Genomic DNA, 16092 nt, shown 5'->3' with positions numbered 1-16092 from the left:
TTCAGGTCCGGATTCAAGTCCAGAGGTTTAGTTTCAGTTCCAGACTTGTAAGTCTGGACCTAAACCCATGACATATACAATATTGCATGTTGGCAACCCTGCAATGTTGTCTGGGTGAAACTTTGGCCACATAACATGGAGGCCGGTACTTGACGATGCCTGATGGCAAATTGTTTTCTTCATTTTGCAGCACAGATTTTGCAATCTACGAAAGGTTTTAGGTAGTTTGGAAAGAAAAGGGGTATGTGAAATGGTCTTTTATGGTAATAAGTCCGGACTCGGTTCTTGACTTTAAGGTTTTTTTGGACTTGAACCTAAACATTCTTACAAGTCCGGATCCAAGTCCAGTGAACCGGTATGCATCACTTAGTCTAGGTTTACAGTACACTGTTGAAAGCCTGGTCCCTACATGAGCAGCCCAGACTTGACAGCCTGTTCATACAGGTTGGCTGTCGGCATGAGACCCTGACCCTGCAGGTAGTGTTCCTCACACTCCTGTGGCACGCTGCGGTACTTCAGCGCCATCTTGAAGCAAGACTCGGCAAAGAAGTTCCTGAAAAGAAATGAAAAATGATTATTTCCTATCTCGTTACAAATGCAAATTTTTTTGAGGATGCTACATGTATATCACACAATGATTCTATCTATAACTAGAGTTCCACAATCTCATACCTTCGCCAAATGATGTTAGCCTTTATGACTTAGAAATTGAATTATATTAATCCCCCTGATTATGCAAATAGGATCCTAAATTGCATGAATTATATCCATAACATTATAGAAAATCCCTTAACCAAAGCTGCAGGCAGGTACTCATTTACACCTGCGTGAAGTACTAGTGAGGAAAGTCGTGTAAAGTGCTTTTAAAAGTCCCTACCTGAGGTCTGTGTCCAGACTAGTCTCCAGGAAGCGCCTGATAGGCAGGATGTGGCTCTTTGGAGCAGTGAAGCTGGTGAGAAAGTCCTCCACGGTGTGGTGCAGGTGGTTAGGACGGGGTAGGATCCATTTCTCCGGCCGGGCCAACATGTCCGCTTCTGTAAGGAGAGAAACGGCCATTAATAACATGTTAGATGATAATACTGTACAGCTTTAATTTTATAAAACATGTGCATACAGTCAGAGCAATATGTTTCATCCAAGTTTCCTGTTTGACAGATACACTGTACAAACTGCCAGTGAGTGAGATTCATCTTACTGATCTTAGCATCTGAGCTTTTTAGTTTATTTTGTTGGTCAAAATTCGTTAGATTTATAGAATAACAACAGTACTGTTCTCTGGGTTATTTTAAAACTATTAGGCCCAGGAAAAAATGCTGCATTTCCTGTTTCAGTCCTGAAAAAATTGGGGCAGTATAATCTTAAAGTTTATAGATTTTGGCAATCTCTGGTGATCCAATGTATACAATACAGTTAAGTGTGAGGACAGTTATGTTTTCAATGTCATTGTTGGAAAACTGATTGTACAATGGTTCGTTACTGAGGTGTCAGATTATGGAGCTAGCAAAGGTTGATCAGCTTGAAAAATGTAATACTATGAGTGCACACAAAAAAAGGCTAGGGTTGGCAGTTTTTTCTAGGGTCAGTCGGGAAACAGGAAACACAAAAAATTTTTTTCCCTAGGCCTTACAGCCCTCTCTGTGTCCCCATGTCCTATAATGTCCTATAATGTACTCATTCAAATGCATCTAATATATAATATGTGTATTTCAACATCCACTGACCAGTAGGTAGTTTGTTGTAGTGGTAGAAGACAGGGTGGAGGAAGTTGGAGTTGTGGGCATCGCTGGCCTCTCCAGTAGCTCGGTCTGACCGGAATATGTCCTTTCCAGGGCCTAGAGGTCAAACACATAGGAACTCTGTTCAATTCATCATAGTGAATAAATATTACTAGTATCATCATATATATTAAATATAATAAAAAGTGACATGCACACAGTCCTTGTACAGTTACAAAATATAGAACAAAGCAACATAACATACATATCAAAGTCAACAAATTTGTTATTTTGCAAGTACAGAACAAGTGTCATGAACAAGCTCTAGTAGACATTATTGTCAGCAGTGTTCTAGCTGGCATGAAATGTTTTTGGTCATCTCAATTTTGTTCAGTATAACATGAGTGCCAAAGCCACAAGGTGACGACCCTCAATCCGGGTGCAAGAGGAGGTTTTTGAAATCTTGACCCTCTGAAATGCTTTTACCTAGTACGTGTATATTGATGGGCAAATGTTCCTGGTATACATCTGGCTATTAGATAATCATTACACGCCAATTTTTGTTCATCAAAGACAAGGGATTAAGCAAAATTTGTGTCGAAATTCTGTGAAATGACGGAAAGACGGATGCTGGCAGGAACTCTGCCACCATATACTGTATCAACCCAGCTGCCCACCTGAAAAGTTCTTGCCATACTCCAGTGCCACCACTATAAACTGTTCCCCGTCATGTCCTGCAACCTTAGGGAGGGCAGGCAGCAGGCGGATAGGGAATTCTTCCAGGTACGCAAAAGATGTTCCACCACTATGGACACACAGAAGAATAAACTTTAACATGTAACAAAAATAAACTATGTGAAATGCAAAGTGACACTGTCAACACTCGACATAACAATAATGATTGCATTGTGTAAAGTGTTAAGAACATAGTACAAACTGTACATGCACTAGCTAAGTAATACATTGTAGTTGCAAGAATTCTTGGAAGTGTTAATTCAAAAAAGTTTCAGTAGTCTGTGAATAGTTTCATTAGTTGGCTATCTCAAAAGACTGACTGACAGTAGTATACATAAAATTATACTTCGATCTTTGAGTAGATACTTTTATATCTACTTTGTAAAAATCCCATTTCCCCTCACTTTTTGAGAATGATGATGTCGCCCAGTACACTGAACATCTGGTAGAAGCCTGATCCCTCGTTGAGCCGTTTGACAATGGTGCTGAGTAGCTGTGTGGTGGGCAGGCTGACGGAGGGCCAGGGAACACCGTGGTTACGCCACTCCAGCAGGTGGGACATCGCACGAGCTACAACAATAACATGAGTACAGGTTTAACTAGTGCATAATGTACCGGTTCACTGGAACTACATTTGTAGTTCTGGACAATGTAAAAATGTTCAGGTTCAAGTCAAAAAAAAAAAACTGAACGTCCGGAACTAGTTCTGGACATGTAAAAATGGTTAGGTTTAAGTAAAAAAAAAACCTGAACGTCTGGAACTTAACTAGTTCTGAGAGTTGGAGAGTTAAAAGTTTATCTGGCACAGAAATTAGACAGACTTGGAGTTGACAGCGAGCCAAAAAGCTCAATGTTTCACCTTTGCCTAAGTCCTGTGTGGTCTGTAAAGTTATTATATAGTCTAACTGTACCTCCTGTACCATGCAATTTGTGCTTAAAACCAATGCCAAGTTGCCAAGTGATCATGACCCAAGGAACTAAAACATTCTTTTCCTTCCTCACTTGCAGTGACTTGTGTAGATAGAGACTTTAAACTTCAATGTTACATACTGTTAAAAAATTGCATTATAACACACTGGACACATGATTATCATATCACAGAACTCTGTAACAAAATATATGATTATAATTACAATGAAGCAGAATAATTCTTTGAAGCTCAAGTGATTTTTTTTTTCATTGCAATGAGTTTTAACCTTATTGTTGACCTAATAAGCTTGCTAAAGCAACGTGCCTGGGCGACATGCTCCAACTACAGTCATGTAACTGCAGTATCCTGGTATCATGGCCTGAGAAACAGTTAGTACATGACACGTCTGTGACAGTAAACAGGAATGCAGTAAGGCCATGTTGGCACAACAGACAGGTCCTGCTAACATACCAACAGGACAACCTTGCTAACAAGGAACCAAGTGTTTGTGTTCCGGCCAACTTTTGAAAAATTGGTCATTATGAGGTAGATTCACAGATGATAACAATTTAGACTGTTTAAATGTTGATTAAAGTTTTACAGGCCTCAAATACATGTACATGTATATTTTTATTTGGTCATTGGTGAGTGATGGGGAGTAGGAATATATCCCATTGGGCAAGCATTTGGCCAAGCACATCGAGTCTATACTTTTTGCAAGAAGTGTGTTGCACTCTTTAATGTGAAATAAAGTTGAAATGAAACCACAGTTACTGTTAACATTTAAAGAACAATTGTTCAGACATATTATGTCATCTCTAGGAGTTGTAAATTTGTCTATGCATGTTTTCAAACGAGAGAAGAGACTTTGTACTTAAGTTGTAGATATAGACAAAATAAATTCACCCAGACGTTGTGCCCTTGGGAAAGGCACTTAACACACATTTCCCCCCTCAGTTAGAGGGATCCTGGGCCCTAATAGGGTTTGGGTTGGCGTTAGGAAGGGCATCCAGCTGTAAAAATCTTGCTTCAACAAAATGACTTGTACTTCGTGCAAGCACGTCTAACCCCCGGTTCGGGGGAAAATGACGTTAAAACGATTTTTTAAAACAAGTAATCTTAGGCTAGTAATTCTTTCTCCTACCGTAAGACTTATACTTACAAATTGCATGTAGTTATCTAACTTAGTGCATTAATTTTGGCCCATGCAGGGTGTGAATATGCAAGTTCATTGTCATTATGATTGTCATTGCCTATTATAAACCCCACCTGTGTATCTGAATCCGTGGATGAAGCCCCCTGCTGACTTGCGGAAGTCTAGGGAGTGAGTACAGGTGCCAGCGAAGAACATGCCGGGAACGGTGCTGGACTCGTAGTTATGCTTGATGGTGGGGTACTTGCTCTTCCTGTTACGCCCCATCTCAACAGCAGTGGATCTGGAGGAGGGAAAAACGAAAAACTCATCAGTGATGCAGGACTTGAAAATTAACTTTTCTTCCTATTGTTCCAGCACTGTCCCAAAAATTAATTTCAATTGAATGTCCCAAAATGAGCTGTCCCAACCTGTTTATATTATTATATGACTTTAAGTTGAAGTCATTGCAACTTAATTTTGCTTATGTTCGCTCCAAGGCAGTCACTATAAAATTGCAGAGTAGACAGGAAATTAGGGGGACTTTTCCGGATCCAAAAACCGGGACGTGTGCCTGATAGACAGAAGAAGAGCTGACATTTTGATGTTGATTATTTTTCAATTGTCCTAAAAATGTCCCAAAGTGCCTAGTTGTCCCAGCCTAAATTTTAGTGGTGAGTGACCATTGGACCACCTTTAATTTCAAGCCCTGTTACTTACTCATCAAAAATGCTGTTGTCGAACTTGAAGCCCAGCGCGCGTATGATGACATCGTAGGGATCACGGACAGCGAAGTTGTCCACGGGCATCTTGGGAGGCATGTTAGGATCTCTCTCGGTTTCTTCTTCCTCTGGAATGTCTTCATCGTCATCGTACACATCCAGGTAGAGTTTTCCGCTCACGTTTAGGATCTTCAGTTTCTCCACGTTCGCCTCCAATACTGCATCTAAGGACTTCAGCTGGTACGTGTCAAGCAGTCCATTGTTGATAGCCCTGGAAAGGAGACGAAGAAAATAATACTGTACAATTATTATTGTTAATCTAAAGTCTCCAACTGTATCCTTTCAACTATCTATTGAGATTTGATTTGATTTGATTTGATTTAATGAAATTACAACAGTGCAATACGTACATGCGGAACAAAGGCAGCTGTTGCTGGTGTTGTGTTCCACACATAGAAACAAATACTGGACAGACAGTTCTCATTTTCACTTCAGTCTAGTCGGGAAAGTCGTGTTAAGTGCCCTTCCCAAGGGCACAAGATTGGTGGCATGTCAGGACTTGAACCCAGGACCTCTTGATTCCGAGTCACGCACCCTGCCGTTGCGCCACGCGAACCCACTCAGAGATGGGTACCATCCGGATTTTCGCTCCCCACACTCAATTTTTTCGAGCGTTGTGGAGTGAAAATCCGGATGGTATTGTAGCCTATGATATTAGCATTGATACTACATATTTAAATCTTCTTGTTTAATGCCCACAATCATGATAATGATCATTCTGGCATACTTGTTTTCATGCACCTGAGTGAAGAGAGGAAAGTCATGTTGAGTGCCTTTCCCATTTAGGGCATAAGATGGGTGACAATTGGCAGGATTCAAACCCGTGACCAGTTGGTTCTGAACTGAATGCTCTGCCTTACGCCACACAACAAATTGCATTGATTCTGTAGATCACTTTATATTCGCAGTAGCAAAATTTTGCAGTCTGAGAAAAATGGACATTCGCAAAACTGCATGTTCGCTGTGGTGGCAGGTGCAGATGGAAGAAAGTCCGAAAATTATTTGTTCCCCGTAATGATGAATTTGCGTTACAGCTTAGTTAATGCAGTGGTATCATTAAAAGTTCAAAATTCTTTGTTTAAATTTTGAACCAGCATGGTGTGTTGATTTCATGGCTCCTATTTTTAGGCCATAATAGGATGCCTAGGCCTGTTTTTGTTTTAATTTTTTTTCCCGCTCCATTATTTTTCTAGAAAAATCCGTTAACCAAGAAATTAAATTGGTGTGGCCTAAGCTACTGCTGAAAAGGTTGCTGACTCACCTCAAGTCTCCGACGTAGTGCGTTGCCCAGGACAGCCTGACTCGACTGCGGGCGAACATGTGGATCAGGTTGGTGGCGTGCATGATGTGGTCTGCCGTCTCGAACGCCGAGTTCCCGCGCCCGAGGATCAGCACGGTCTTACCCTCATAGTCGTCAGGATCCAGGGACATGTCCTCGTACCCGACGGTGTGTTCCAGACCCTTGATGTCAGGAACGTTGGGAACCCAGACACCTGTGGCGACTATCAGGGTCCTGAGAAGAGTAAAATGAACAGTCTTTTAAAGAGATATTGTGTAAGATTTAAAGTTAAACATTGTTGTTTACACATTTTCTTGCGCTTTAAGCCTTCCTGAGTTTATAATGACATTTGGGGAGTAAAAGATCAATGCCATTGCCCTGCAAAATGTTGGAAGACTGTCAACTCCTGGCCTGGCCTGCAACGCTCGATTTTTTCAAGCGTTGCGTAGCGAAAATCCGGATGGTACCCAGGCTAGTCAACTCCTCCATGCTAATGCGAATCGCAGCAACATTGCTTTTTACATTCTTTTTAGGAGCCTCCTAAAAATACAGCGGGGTTGGCGTAATTTATTCTCATGGGGTCATGCTGCACTGAGTCCAGAAAAGCAATATAGAGACTTTAATACATGTTGAAAGTTATTGAAAATGACAATCTAGATGAGAAAATTTCAATTAATTATCAATTATGATAACAGTTAAACTTTACGTGACCAACACAAAGTAAATTGGGACTTACCCCAAATTTTCCCAATTTAAGTCCCAATTTACTTTGTGTCGGTCACGTAAAGTTTACTTTGTGTCGGTCACGTAAAGTTTACTTTGTGTCGGTCACGTAAAGTTTACTTTGTGTCGGTCACGTAAAGTTTAACTGTTATCATAATGTTATATACCAACACAGATGAACTTTCATGCTAAGATTCAATTAATTATATTTTTGGCGCAAAAATCTTGGTTTGTAAGTTTGGAAACACAAGTATATTTAGTGGTAGCAAAAAAGTTAAATGTTTTGAGTTTTTTTTTTAAAGAAAACCTTTGTGCCATCTAGATCTTAGTCAAACTGTTGACGACCTTACATTTATTTGCAGGTGGTCATTCGACTTTCTTTACTCAGCCCCCGTGCTGTAGTCACTGTTTTTATCATCCATATTTGTGAAGTAAACAGTGCACCATGCACATTAGGCTTCTGTGAATTGTCTTCCATCAAAATCAACAAAAACAATTCAGGGAGAAAGTTTTTAAATTAGCAATTGACATATCAAATATATGCCCAACAATTAATGATATCATCAGATTAAAAAACTTGCAATTGATAATCAGACCAACATAATTCAGCAAACAAATTTTACTTCCAATTTTTAAATCCAAACACCAAAATTAATATTGTACAAGTACTACCGTCACTTTATTATAATTATAGTGAAGTTAACAGTGTACAAACCAAATGGGTGAATGTTCAATGGCAACGTAAATTTACCTTGTCCTCACATGCCCTAGACTGCAAATTAGATTTTTCTACTGTTTTATTTGGTAAGTTCTCAGGGTGGACCAGAACTGTTGTTCAACTCACGTAGGAGCAACAATACCTGTGTGTCAGCACAAAACACCCAGTGACACATATACAACAAAGTCCCACTGAGGAATACTGCCACAGGGGGAGGTGGCTGCATGGATGTTAGCATTAACTTACTGGGGGCCTTTATAGCAGCGTGCAAAATACCTGGTTGCCCAGTTGCCCCGGGCAACCAAATTTTACTTGGGGCAACCTATTTTTGAACCTAGGTAGCCCAGTGTGCTACCTGAACTTTAAGAATGCCCCCCCCCCAATCATGCCCACTTGGCTTGCACAACTGTATCCGGCAGGTGCTTTTTAATTTTAGGTATTAATGGCTATTACTAACTACTAAAGGCGGTTACTAACTTGTTAGACGTATTGTCAAAGGCTTGTGTATGGAACAGTACTTAATTTTAGGAAAGTAGTAACTTATAGGTGGGGCAACCTACAATTCTGATGAGGAAAGTAGTAACTTATAGGTGGGGCAACCTACAATTCTGATGGGCAACCTAATTTTTGCCGTAGGTTGTACACTGTTTATAGTAAGTTACTGTTACAGTTACTGTTAGTAGCAGTCAGGGCTTGAAATACTTTTTTTCCTGCATACCTGCAAAATTGAAAATTACCTGCAAAAGACAAATTTTACCTGCACCATTCAGACTTTGAAGTTTGAGGAGTATTGGACCATACTAAAAACTGCTCAGAAACCCTTGCCATCATTTCATACATACATGTACAATGTAGGTGGTAAATTTCAAAGTCTTTGATTGAAGGAAATAAAAATCCACATAGTATATATTACACTTATCTATCCAGTACACGGACCAGTGCAGGTTAGGTGCAGGTAGACAATTCAGAAATACCTGCACAGCCCCAATTTTTCCTGCACTAAAAATAACCAGCATTTGCACCCAGTATTTTGAGTCCTGGCAGTGTTTACAATGACATCTTACAGATAGAATAATGCATTTTCCCACAGACTTTGGCTTCAAAGTCTATCCTTGAAAAACTAAGCCTGCATTGCCATGGCAACAAAGATGGAAGTCTCTCCCTCAAGGACATATCCTTCAGGCTAGTAGAAAATTAAACAGTGTGGGAAACACAGGAAAAAGAACCACCTGCCTTCAGGCAGTTACATTAAATATTTGAATGTTACTTACTTAAGACTTTGTGTAACAGGTATTCACGTACTCTGGGCTCGAAATTCATTTTTGGGAACAGGTGCACTGGTGCACCCAACCTAAAAAATTAGGTACTAGTACACAGAAAATGTTTTGGGTGCACCATATAAAACAATACACATCTTACTGCTCCTCTTTTGATCTTGAATCTAAAATGAGAGCTAGCTTCAAAATCTTAAACAAGTACTACAACAAAGGTTTTATGATTGTGACACTTCTATAGATGCCAAGAATATCCTGTGTACAATTATACATTTGATATGTACAAAAATACCTACAAAAATATTTGGGTGCACTGGTGCACCCACAGAAAAAAATTGGATGCACAGCTCCAATTTTGGGTGCACTAAGGTGCACTTGCACCCAGTATTTCCAGCCCTACGTACTAGTAGGCAAGTGATCTAACGGGTTGTGTAATATAACTTCCCATGAATCAAATATTTTGTACATGTACAAGTATATCTTCTGGAATATAGTCTATCAAATGATATATGGGGGCCTGCATGGGGGTGTCCAGACAACGCTCTACGCTAAATTTTGAGAGTCGGGTACATATTATGCTAAATTCAGGAAACCTCTCAATTACGTTTTACAATAAATTCTATGTAGCTACAATGCATTGCATAGAATTAAAGCGGCCGATTACGCTCTATGGAAAAGGGCGTGTGAGCCCCCATATACATTTAAAAACATTTTCAAGCACCTCAAAATTACCTTTTGGGCAAATTAAAGAATCTGTACTGCAAAATGACTGTTTTAAATTACTGCTCCCCAAAAAATGGCACACAGATAAAACCTTAAGTTTTTTTTGAAGGCTGATTAAATACTAGTACATCAGTACAATTTACTAGTTACATGGCCGTATTAAAACTTTACAAGGCCTAGAAAAAAATACTAGTAGTTGTTTCCTGTTTCCCGACTGACCCTAGAAAAACCTGCCGACCCTAGACTTTTTTCGGGTGGACCCCTTCAAGGGACATATCTTTTGAGCTGATCAACCTTTTTTCTAGCTCCATGATCTGACACTTGAGTGACAAAATGTTGGTTTTCTATCATTGACATTGAACTTGAAAGTATCCTCATGCAAGTCTTACTTTCTTAAATTAAACTGTATTGTATAAGTTGGACCCTATATAGATATCACTGAAGTCTAAAAAAAAAGAAGAAAATCCCTACCTACCGACCCAAATTTTTTCAGGACTGAAACAGGAAACACAACAGTTTTTTTCCTACTCCTAGGCCCAATAAGTTATGATGTACTTACTGGCAAGCGTATGTGCGGTTGTTTTGGTCCCGTAGTATGAAGAGATGGTTAGAGATGGCGGTGTGGTTGGCCACCCTGGAAACACCCTTCACATCCGTGCTGTACTGCACTTTCAGCTTCAACTTTGTCGCGTAGTCGTGCAGATACTGTACCAAGATATCGGCCTGGGGAAAGAACTCTTTGGAGTAGTGCCGTATCTGTAAACTATCGTCGTCGCTGAGAAGAGAGTTCCAGTCGTGGCGCATGTTGAACTCCTTGTTGGTCTTCCCCGTGTTTCGCTTGTTGATGCTGATGAGCTTGCGGTGGCGTGGGTACGTCTTGTAGAACGTTCCCGCGCCGTCCCCGCGCTCCAGGATCAGGTAGTCGCGCCCGGCGCGCTCGAGGTAGAACCCCATTTGTAACCCCGACGGTCCAGCGCCGATGACAAGATAATCGTGGTAGACATCGAAGGCTTGTTTCGCGTCGCCATCTTTACCGAGGGAGTCTGTCTTCGGGATGTCTTCTCCCGCTTGAATGCTGGCAAGAGGAACGTCGTGAGACGACTGCTGAAGGCACGGCGGAACGGCCGCCACGACAAGGAGCACGACGGATAGAAGATTGGCGTACGGAAGGGCAGCCATGCTTCTGATAGACAGGACAACTTCTAAAAATCTGTCTGCAGGCTTAAGTACAACTTGTGATCCTGTAGAATATACAAAAGAAAATTGTGATGTCAGTAATCTGTTTAAGTCAACATGACCACACACACACTCAAACAGAGTCCACTACGCATACTGCAGCTTTAAGTTTAAATTTCTTCTAGCAACACCTCTAATATCTATGGGATCAACATATTTTTTTATTTTTTTCAACTTGACCACACACACAGTCAAGAGAGTCCATTAGGCCATGTTGATTTGATTATATGGATGACATCCGCGCGCGCATGAATTTTCGGCCGTTTCCAAAAAAAAAGTTTTCAACCATACTGTAAATCGTACAAAACAGTTGCAAAATGAGCAAAAATATACCATAGGTTACAAAAAAATTAATAAAAACTATACCAATGTCGTAGAATGCCAAAATCAAACGAAAAAAGACGAAATTGTAAAGAAATGAACTTGAAGACTAGATTATTCGCCAAACCATGTTCTGTGCCATTTGCTCAACCCTCATGACCACGTAGATTTCATAATGAAAAGAACTTTTTTTTTTTGCAAAACTTTTTTTTTTTATTCGCACGCGCGCATCAGTTTTGGGGCTCCCGGAGGATGTCATCCATATAATCAAATCAACATGGCCTTAGACAAATTGTGGTGGTTATTATGAAAGACAAAGAACATAGTTTGTACCATGCAGCTTTAGGTTTAAATTCCTGATTTGATGACATTATAGCTGTTAGCAACACCTCTAATATTTTATGGGATCAACATATTTCTTTCATCGCCTGGCTAGCCAACGATTAATAAAATTAAAGCTCAAATGTGGACATTTGAAGTTGAAGCCATTCACTGAATTACATAACAGAGTATAAATGTAGATGTCCCATTAGGTGAGTGAGTGTAAGAAATACTTAGTACTTCTTTCAGTTATTTAACTAAACTAAATTGTAGGGACTGGTGTTGAGTTATCTGTTCTTGATCAAATAATGTTCAATTGGAACACAAACTTCAGCCTTAGTAGCAACAGGACTCACAAATTGACAAAAATATAGAATACAAAGACTTAGAATACAAAGAGTTTGTAATTGTATACATGTAATGTTACACATACATTGTTATCATATCAACAGTTTGAGTCCTGTTGATACAAACACTCAAGGACAATTTCAAACAACTGGCTAAAACCTACCTGAAACGTGCGGACAAATCTTTTAAAATAGTTGCTTGATCTTTTCCAGGAAAACTTAACAGTCTGGAGTGAAAAACATTTCCAAGAAGTCTACAGTAGTCTGAGGGTCAAATTACTAGACTAAGTACTTATTATTATTTCAGGTGTGTCAAAGAATGCAGGTGTGCCAAGGTGGGAGGGTCATGTTTTAAAAAGGACAATGGAGAACTCAGAAGCCCGGGGCTACATGTATGTAATGTAGGTGAATGTCAGCTTTATCCTAGCCAGTGTGCAAAATACCTGGTTACCCAGTTGCCCCAGGCAATTAAATTTTACTTGGGGCAACCTATTTTTGAACCCAGGTAGCCCAGTGTGCTACTTGAATTTTAAGAATACCCCCCCCCCTTCCCACGAAATCATGCCCACTTGGCTTGCACCACTGTAGCCGGCAGATGCTTTTTAATTTTAGTTATTACTGGCTATTACTAGTAAAAGTTAAGTTACTAAAGGCTGTTAGAAATATTGTCAAAGGCTTATGTATGTAACATTATTTAATTTGAGGAAAGTAGTACATGTTTTTTGTCCGTACGTTTTTTTTGGAGGCCACGTAACGTTTTTCTGAAAACGTGGAGAAGGTCTGGAAGAGCAGAGGGAGGGAGTACGTCAACACACATGCACATGGTTGCGCTACGTGTACATGTAACTTGTAAGAACGTGGTCTGCACGCTATGCCTGGCCATGAGCGGTTGCGTGCATAGTTCGTTGCGCAAGTGGTAAGTGAGTTGTACATGTACATGCTTGCAAAATGTACGATCTCTCTGCTATTGCCAAGTTTACTGTATGCAGCTGTACTTACACATGCTGCTTAGGTATGGTACGTATAGGGCACACGGGTCACCTGTACTGGCTCATACGGGTGAAGAATCTGCAGCCCGCAAGCAGAAAAAGTTTACATGCACTTATAAAGTGCTATGGCATGACTATATGCTTCCAAATTCGTTGGATTCTGTACAGAGGCGGCACTTACGGATCCCAAGAACTTGAACACGTTTTTGCACATAGACAACAGCAGGTTGTGCCCCTATGAAGTCACAAAGTTTTGGGTATGGGGAAATGTACACATTAATTACCTGCACTGATAACTGTGTGAAATCAACAGGTGGCATGGGTCTGTGTTATACAACATTTCAACTGGGTACCATTCCAGTGAGCTTAATTGTCCTCTTGGATAATTATAATGTTATATATTTAAGTTGTAACTATCCCAGGGGACTATTAAAAACTGGATTGCTAAAATTTAGTAACAACAGATAAAGGACAGTTGTGATATCCAATGCAATTTCAGCACAGCAAAACTGGAAATATTCTGAATAAGAAATGTTTGTGACATTGACACTTTCTGCTTCACATTACCACATTTAAATCAGCATTTCATACTTTGGGCATTTAAAACTGCAGAAACAAGTCCCAAGACGAGTCCTTTATTTTCTGGGTGGTACCTTAAAAATCAGCCAAGGGCCCTTCCAGTAACCATTTTTCGTCAGAATTTTGGGAATTTTTTCTCCATGAGGGTCAATATACATTGGGATAGTGTGGTTTTAGCTCTGTATGTTACAGTAGATAAATGACAAGAATGATGGCTTTGGAAAATTGGGTTTCCAAGCCCTAAAAACTGCACTGGATGCCTTTAAGGTATGGATCGGAGAGGAGATAACGTTAAGAAGGATGTCTATAAAGTGATAAACCAACACAAATGTTTTATATTACTAGTGGTTGAGCAAAATCTGTATTTTGTATAGTAGTAAATACTAGTAACCAAAAAAAAGGTTTGGGTCAGCAAATACTAAACATTTGCGGGTACACCATTTTTTCCAATTATATCACTCCTTGGATATCTGAAACCTATTTTTATCTAAACATGTGTTTATAAAAACATAAAGCACACACAGTTTGATAAAATCCAGATACAGATCACCACTATAGTGTGGCATGCAAGTTGGCTGACAAAATCCAGATACACAACAAAACCATGCAATTATGTAGTTGGGGACTAACTAGCATCTACTAGTAGTAATTACATTACGCAATTAACATCAACATTTTAAGTTCTGAGACCTAGGATTTTATGTTATGTTCTTGCTAACACAGATGCTATGTATTCCTCACTATAATGATAAATGCATAGTATGATAATTCATATGTCAGGCATATGGTTGGCGAAAATAAGACAACGAGGAAGTAAAACGTGTCTTTTAAAATAGCTGATACGGCAATTTCGCCTCGGCTAAACAACCACCTTATACGGCAAATTAATAGGCTCCAGGGATTCTTTCGGCTTGTGAATCTCCAAATTATAACTACATTTTATTTTGAGATTACAGACAGCACAAATTCTGAGGTTTTTAGAGAAAGAAGGACGGTATAAAAAGGAGAATTCGCACATGTCAGTGCCCCCCACCCCAACAAAATTTACCGCTTCAAAAACAGACTTCTTGAAAGACCAAGTAAGACACTTTACTTTTAAAAGATTTCGTTTTCAAGCTATTCAATACTCACCTTTACACGTAGCTGAATACCGTAACGTTCTTCTATGTACAGCTCGGTTTCATAACTTCATGTCCGTCACCTCTGGCTGCCTGGCTTCTTCTGAGAAAGTTGCAGGGCTGTCACTATTTACACCCACAATTTACTTCCGCCTACGTTTTCTGGGGGTCTAGGTAGAGTTTCTACGGATATCGGTAATTTATTTGCAAGCACTGTTATCAATTTTTTTCGCTAAAATCATTCAAGAGAATGCAACAGTTAGTAGCAGTTAAGTCAACGCTGTGTTATCTACATTCTTGTTGCATGATTTTTTTGTGATTTCAGGTTTAAAAGGGCCATTTGAGAGCTCACGTAACCTCTCAGTAGACCCTTGATTACTCCGCGTTACATCACAACGTGTGTCTGTAGTGTGTCGTTGAACCGCTAGGCGTCGCTGCGACTCGACCCAGTAACAACAGCACATGCCAATGGATATACTCTTACCATCTATTTCCATGAAGAAGAATTGTTTTTAATCAATAGTGAAGTATGATTTTAAGCTGGTGTTTGCCAATGTTGATTTGGTACTGTAACAACATACCTTGCATACATTGTTGTGATATCCTTCGAGAATAAAATTACATTATATAACGTTACTGTAACAGTACAATCTCAGGGCCTGGAGAACCCGGATGCTGACCCAGTTAACTCTTGACTTCCAGTATCCTCTGTAGGTTTGAGAACCACTTTCTACGAGGTAGCCTGCCGGCTAGAACCGGTTTGGGTCATTTGCATTTACTTCCAACCAATCAGGAGTAAGTTCTCAACTGATCACCTACTGTCAATCATGTAAAGATCTTGGATGTATAGCTTGGTCTCTCCGATCTTCGAGGAGTCGAGTGGAGTCGAGTCGAGAGAGAGAAGAGAGAGAGACCAAGGCGTCGTCCGGTCACCCGGGTCCGAAGCATCCGTCTACTCCGGCCAGGAGTTAGTAGCTTAAAATGGTTCCATGAGTCTAGATTAGCGGGTCTACTTACCTTTGTAGATCGAAGCCTCCCGTCACTTCTGACTAGGTATGTAATAACTTTCTAGGTAACATTTGTGTTGTGCTTTAGTCAGGGTTTTAATGTGTAGTGTTCATGTACTCTTGTAGCTCTTCCGTGATGTTCAGTTAGTCCTTTTCCACATATAGTTGATTTGTTGATTTTAC

At 40.0% G+C, this 16092-nt stretch overlaps 1 protein-coding gene across 1 annotated transcript; it reads right to left on the bottom strand.

The window, feature by feature from the left end:
• Positions 1 to 343: 343 nt before the first annotated feature.
• On the bottom strand, positions 344 to 11218 carry LOC109483956 (FAD-dependent oxidoreductase domain-containing protein 2-like). The gene is made up of 9 exons (XM_019787104.1): positions 10551 to 11218; positions 6536 to 6787; positions 5213 to 5485; positions 4630 to 4796; positions 2855 to 3020; positions 2393 to 2520; positions 1722 to 1832; positions 878 to 1034; positions 344 to 553 (listed from the first exon to the last, which is right to left on the bottom strand). Exons 1-9 carry the CDS (start codon positions 11168 to 11170, stop codon positions 406 to 408), a joined length of 2022 nt encoding a protein of 673 aa, XP_019642663.1. The 5' UTR covers positions 11171 to 11218; the 3' UTR covers positions 344 to 405.
• Positions 11219 to 16092: the final 4874 nt, after the last annotated feature.

The sequence above is a fragment of the Branchiostoma belcheri genome, unplaced genomic scaffold (genome assembly GCF_001625305.1).
Source record: "Branchiostoma belcheri isolate BF01 breed outbred unplaced genomic scaffold, Haploidv18h27 scaffold67, whole genome shotgun sequence".
In the NCBI taxonomy this organism is placed as follows: Eukaryota; Metazoa; Chordata; class Leptocardii; order Amphioxiformes; family Branchiostomatidae; genus Branchiostoma; species Branchiostoma belcheri.
The sequence above is the reverse complement of the archived record's forward strand: the minus strand, read 5'-3'. Positions and strand labels throughout refer to the sequence as shown.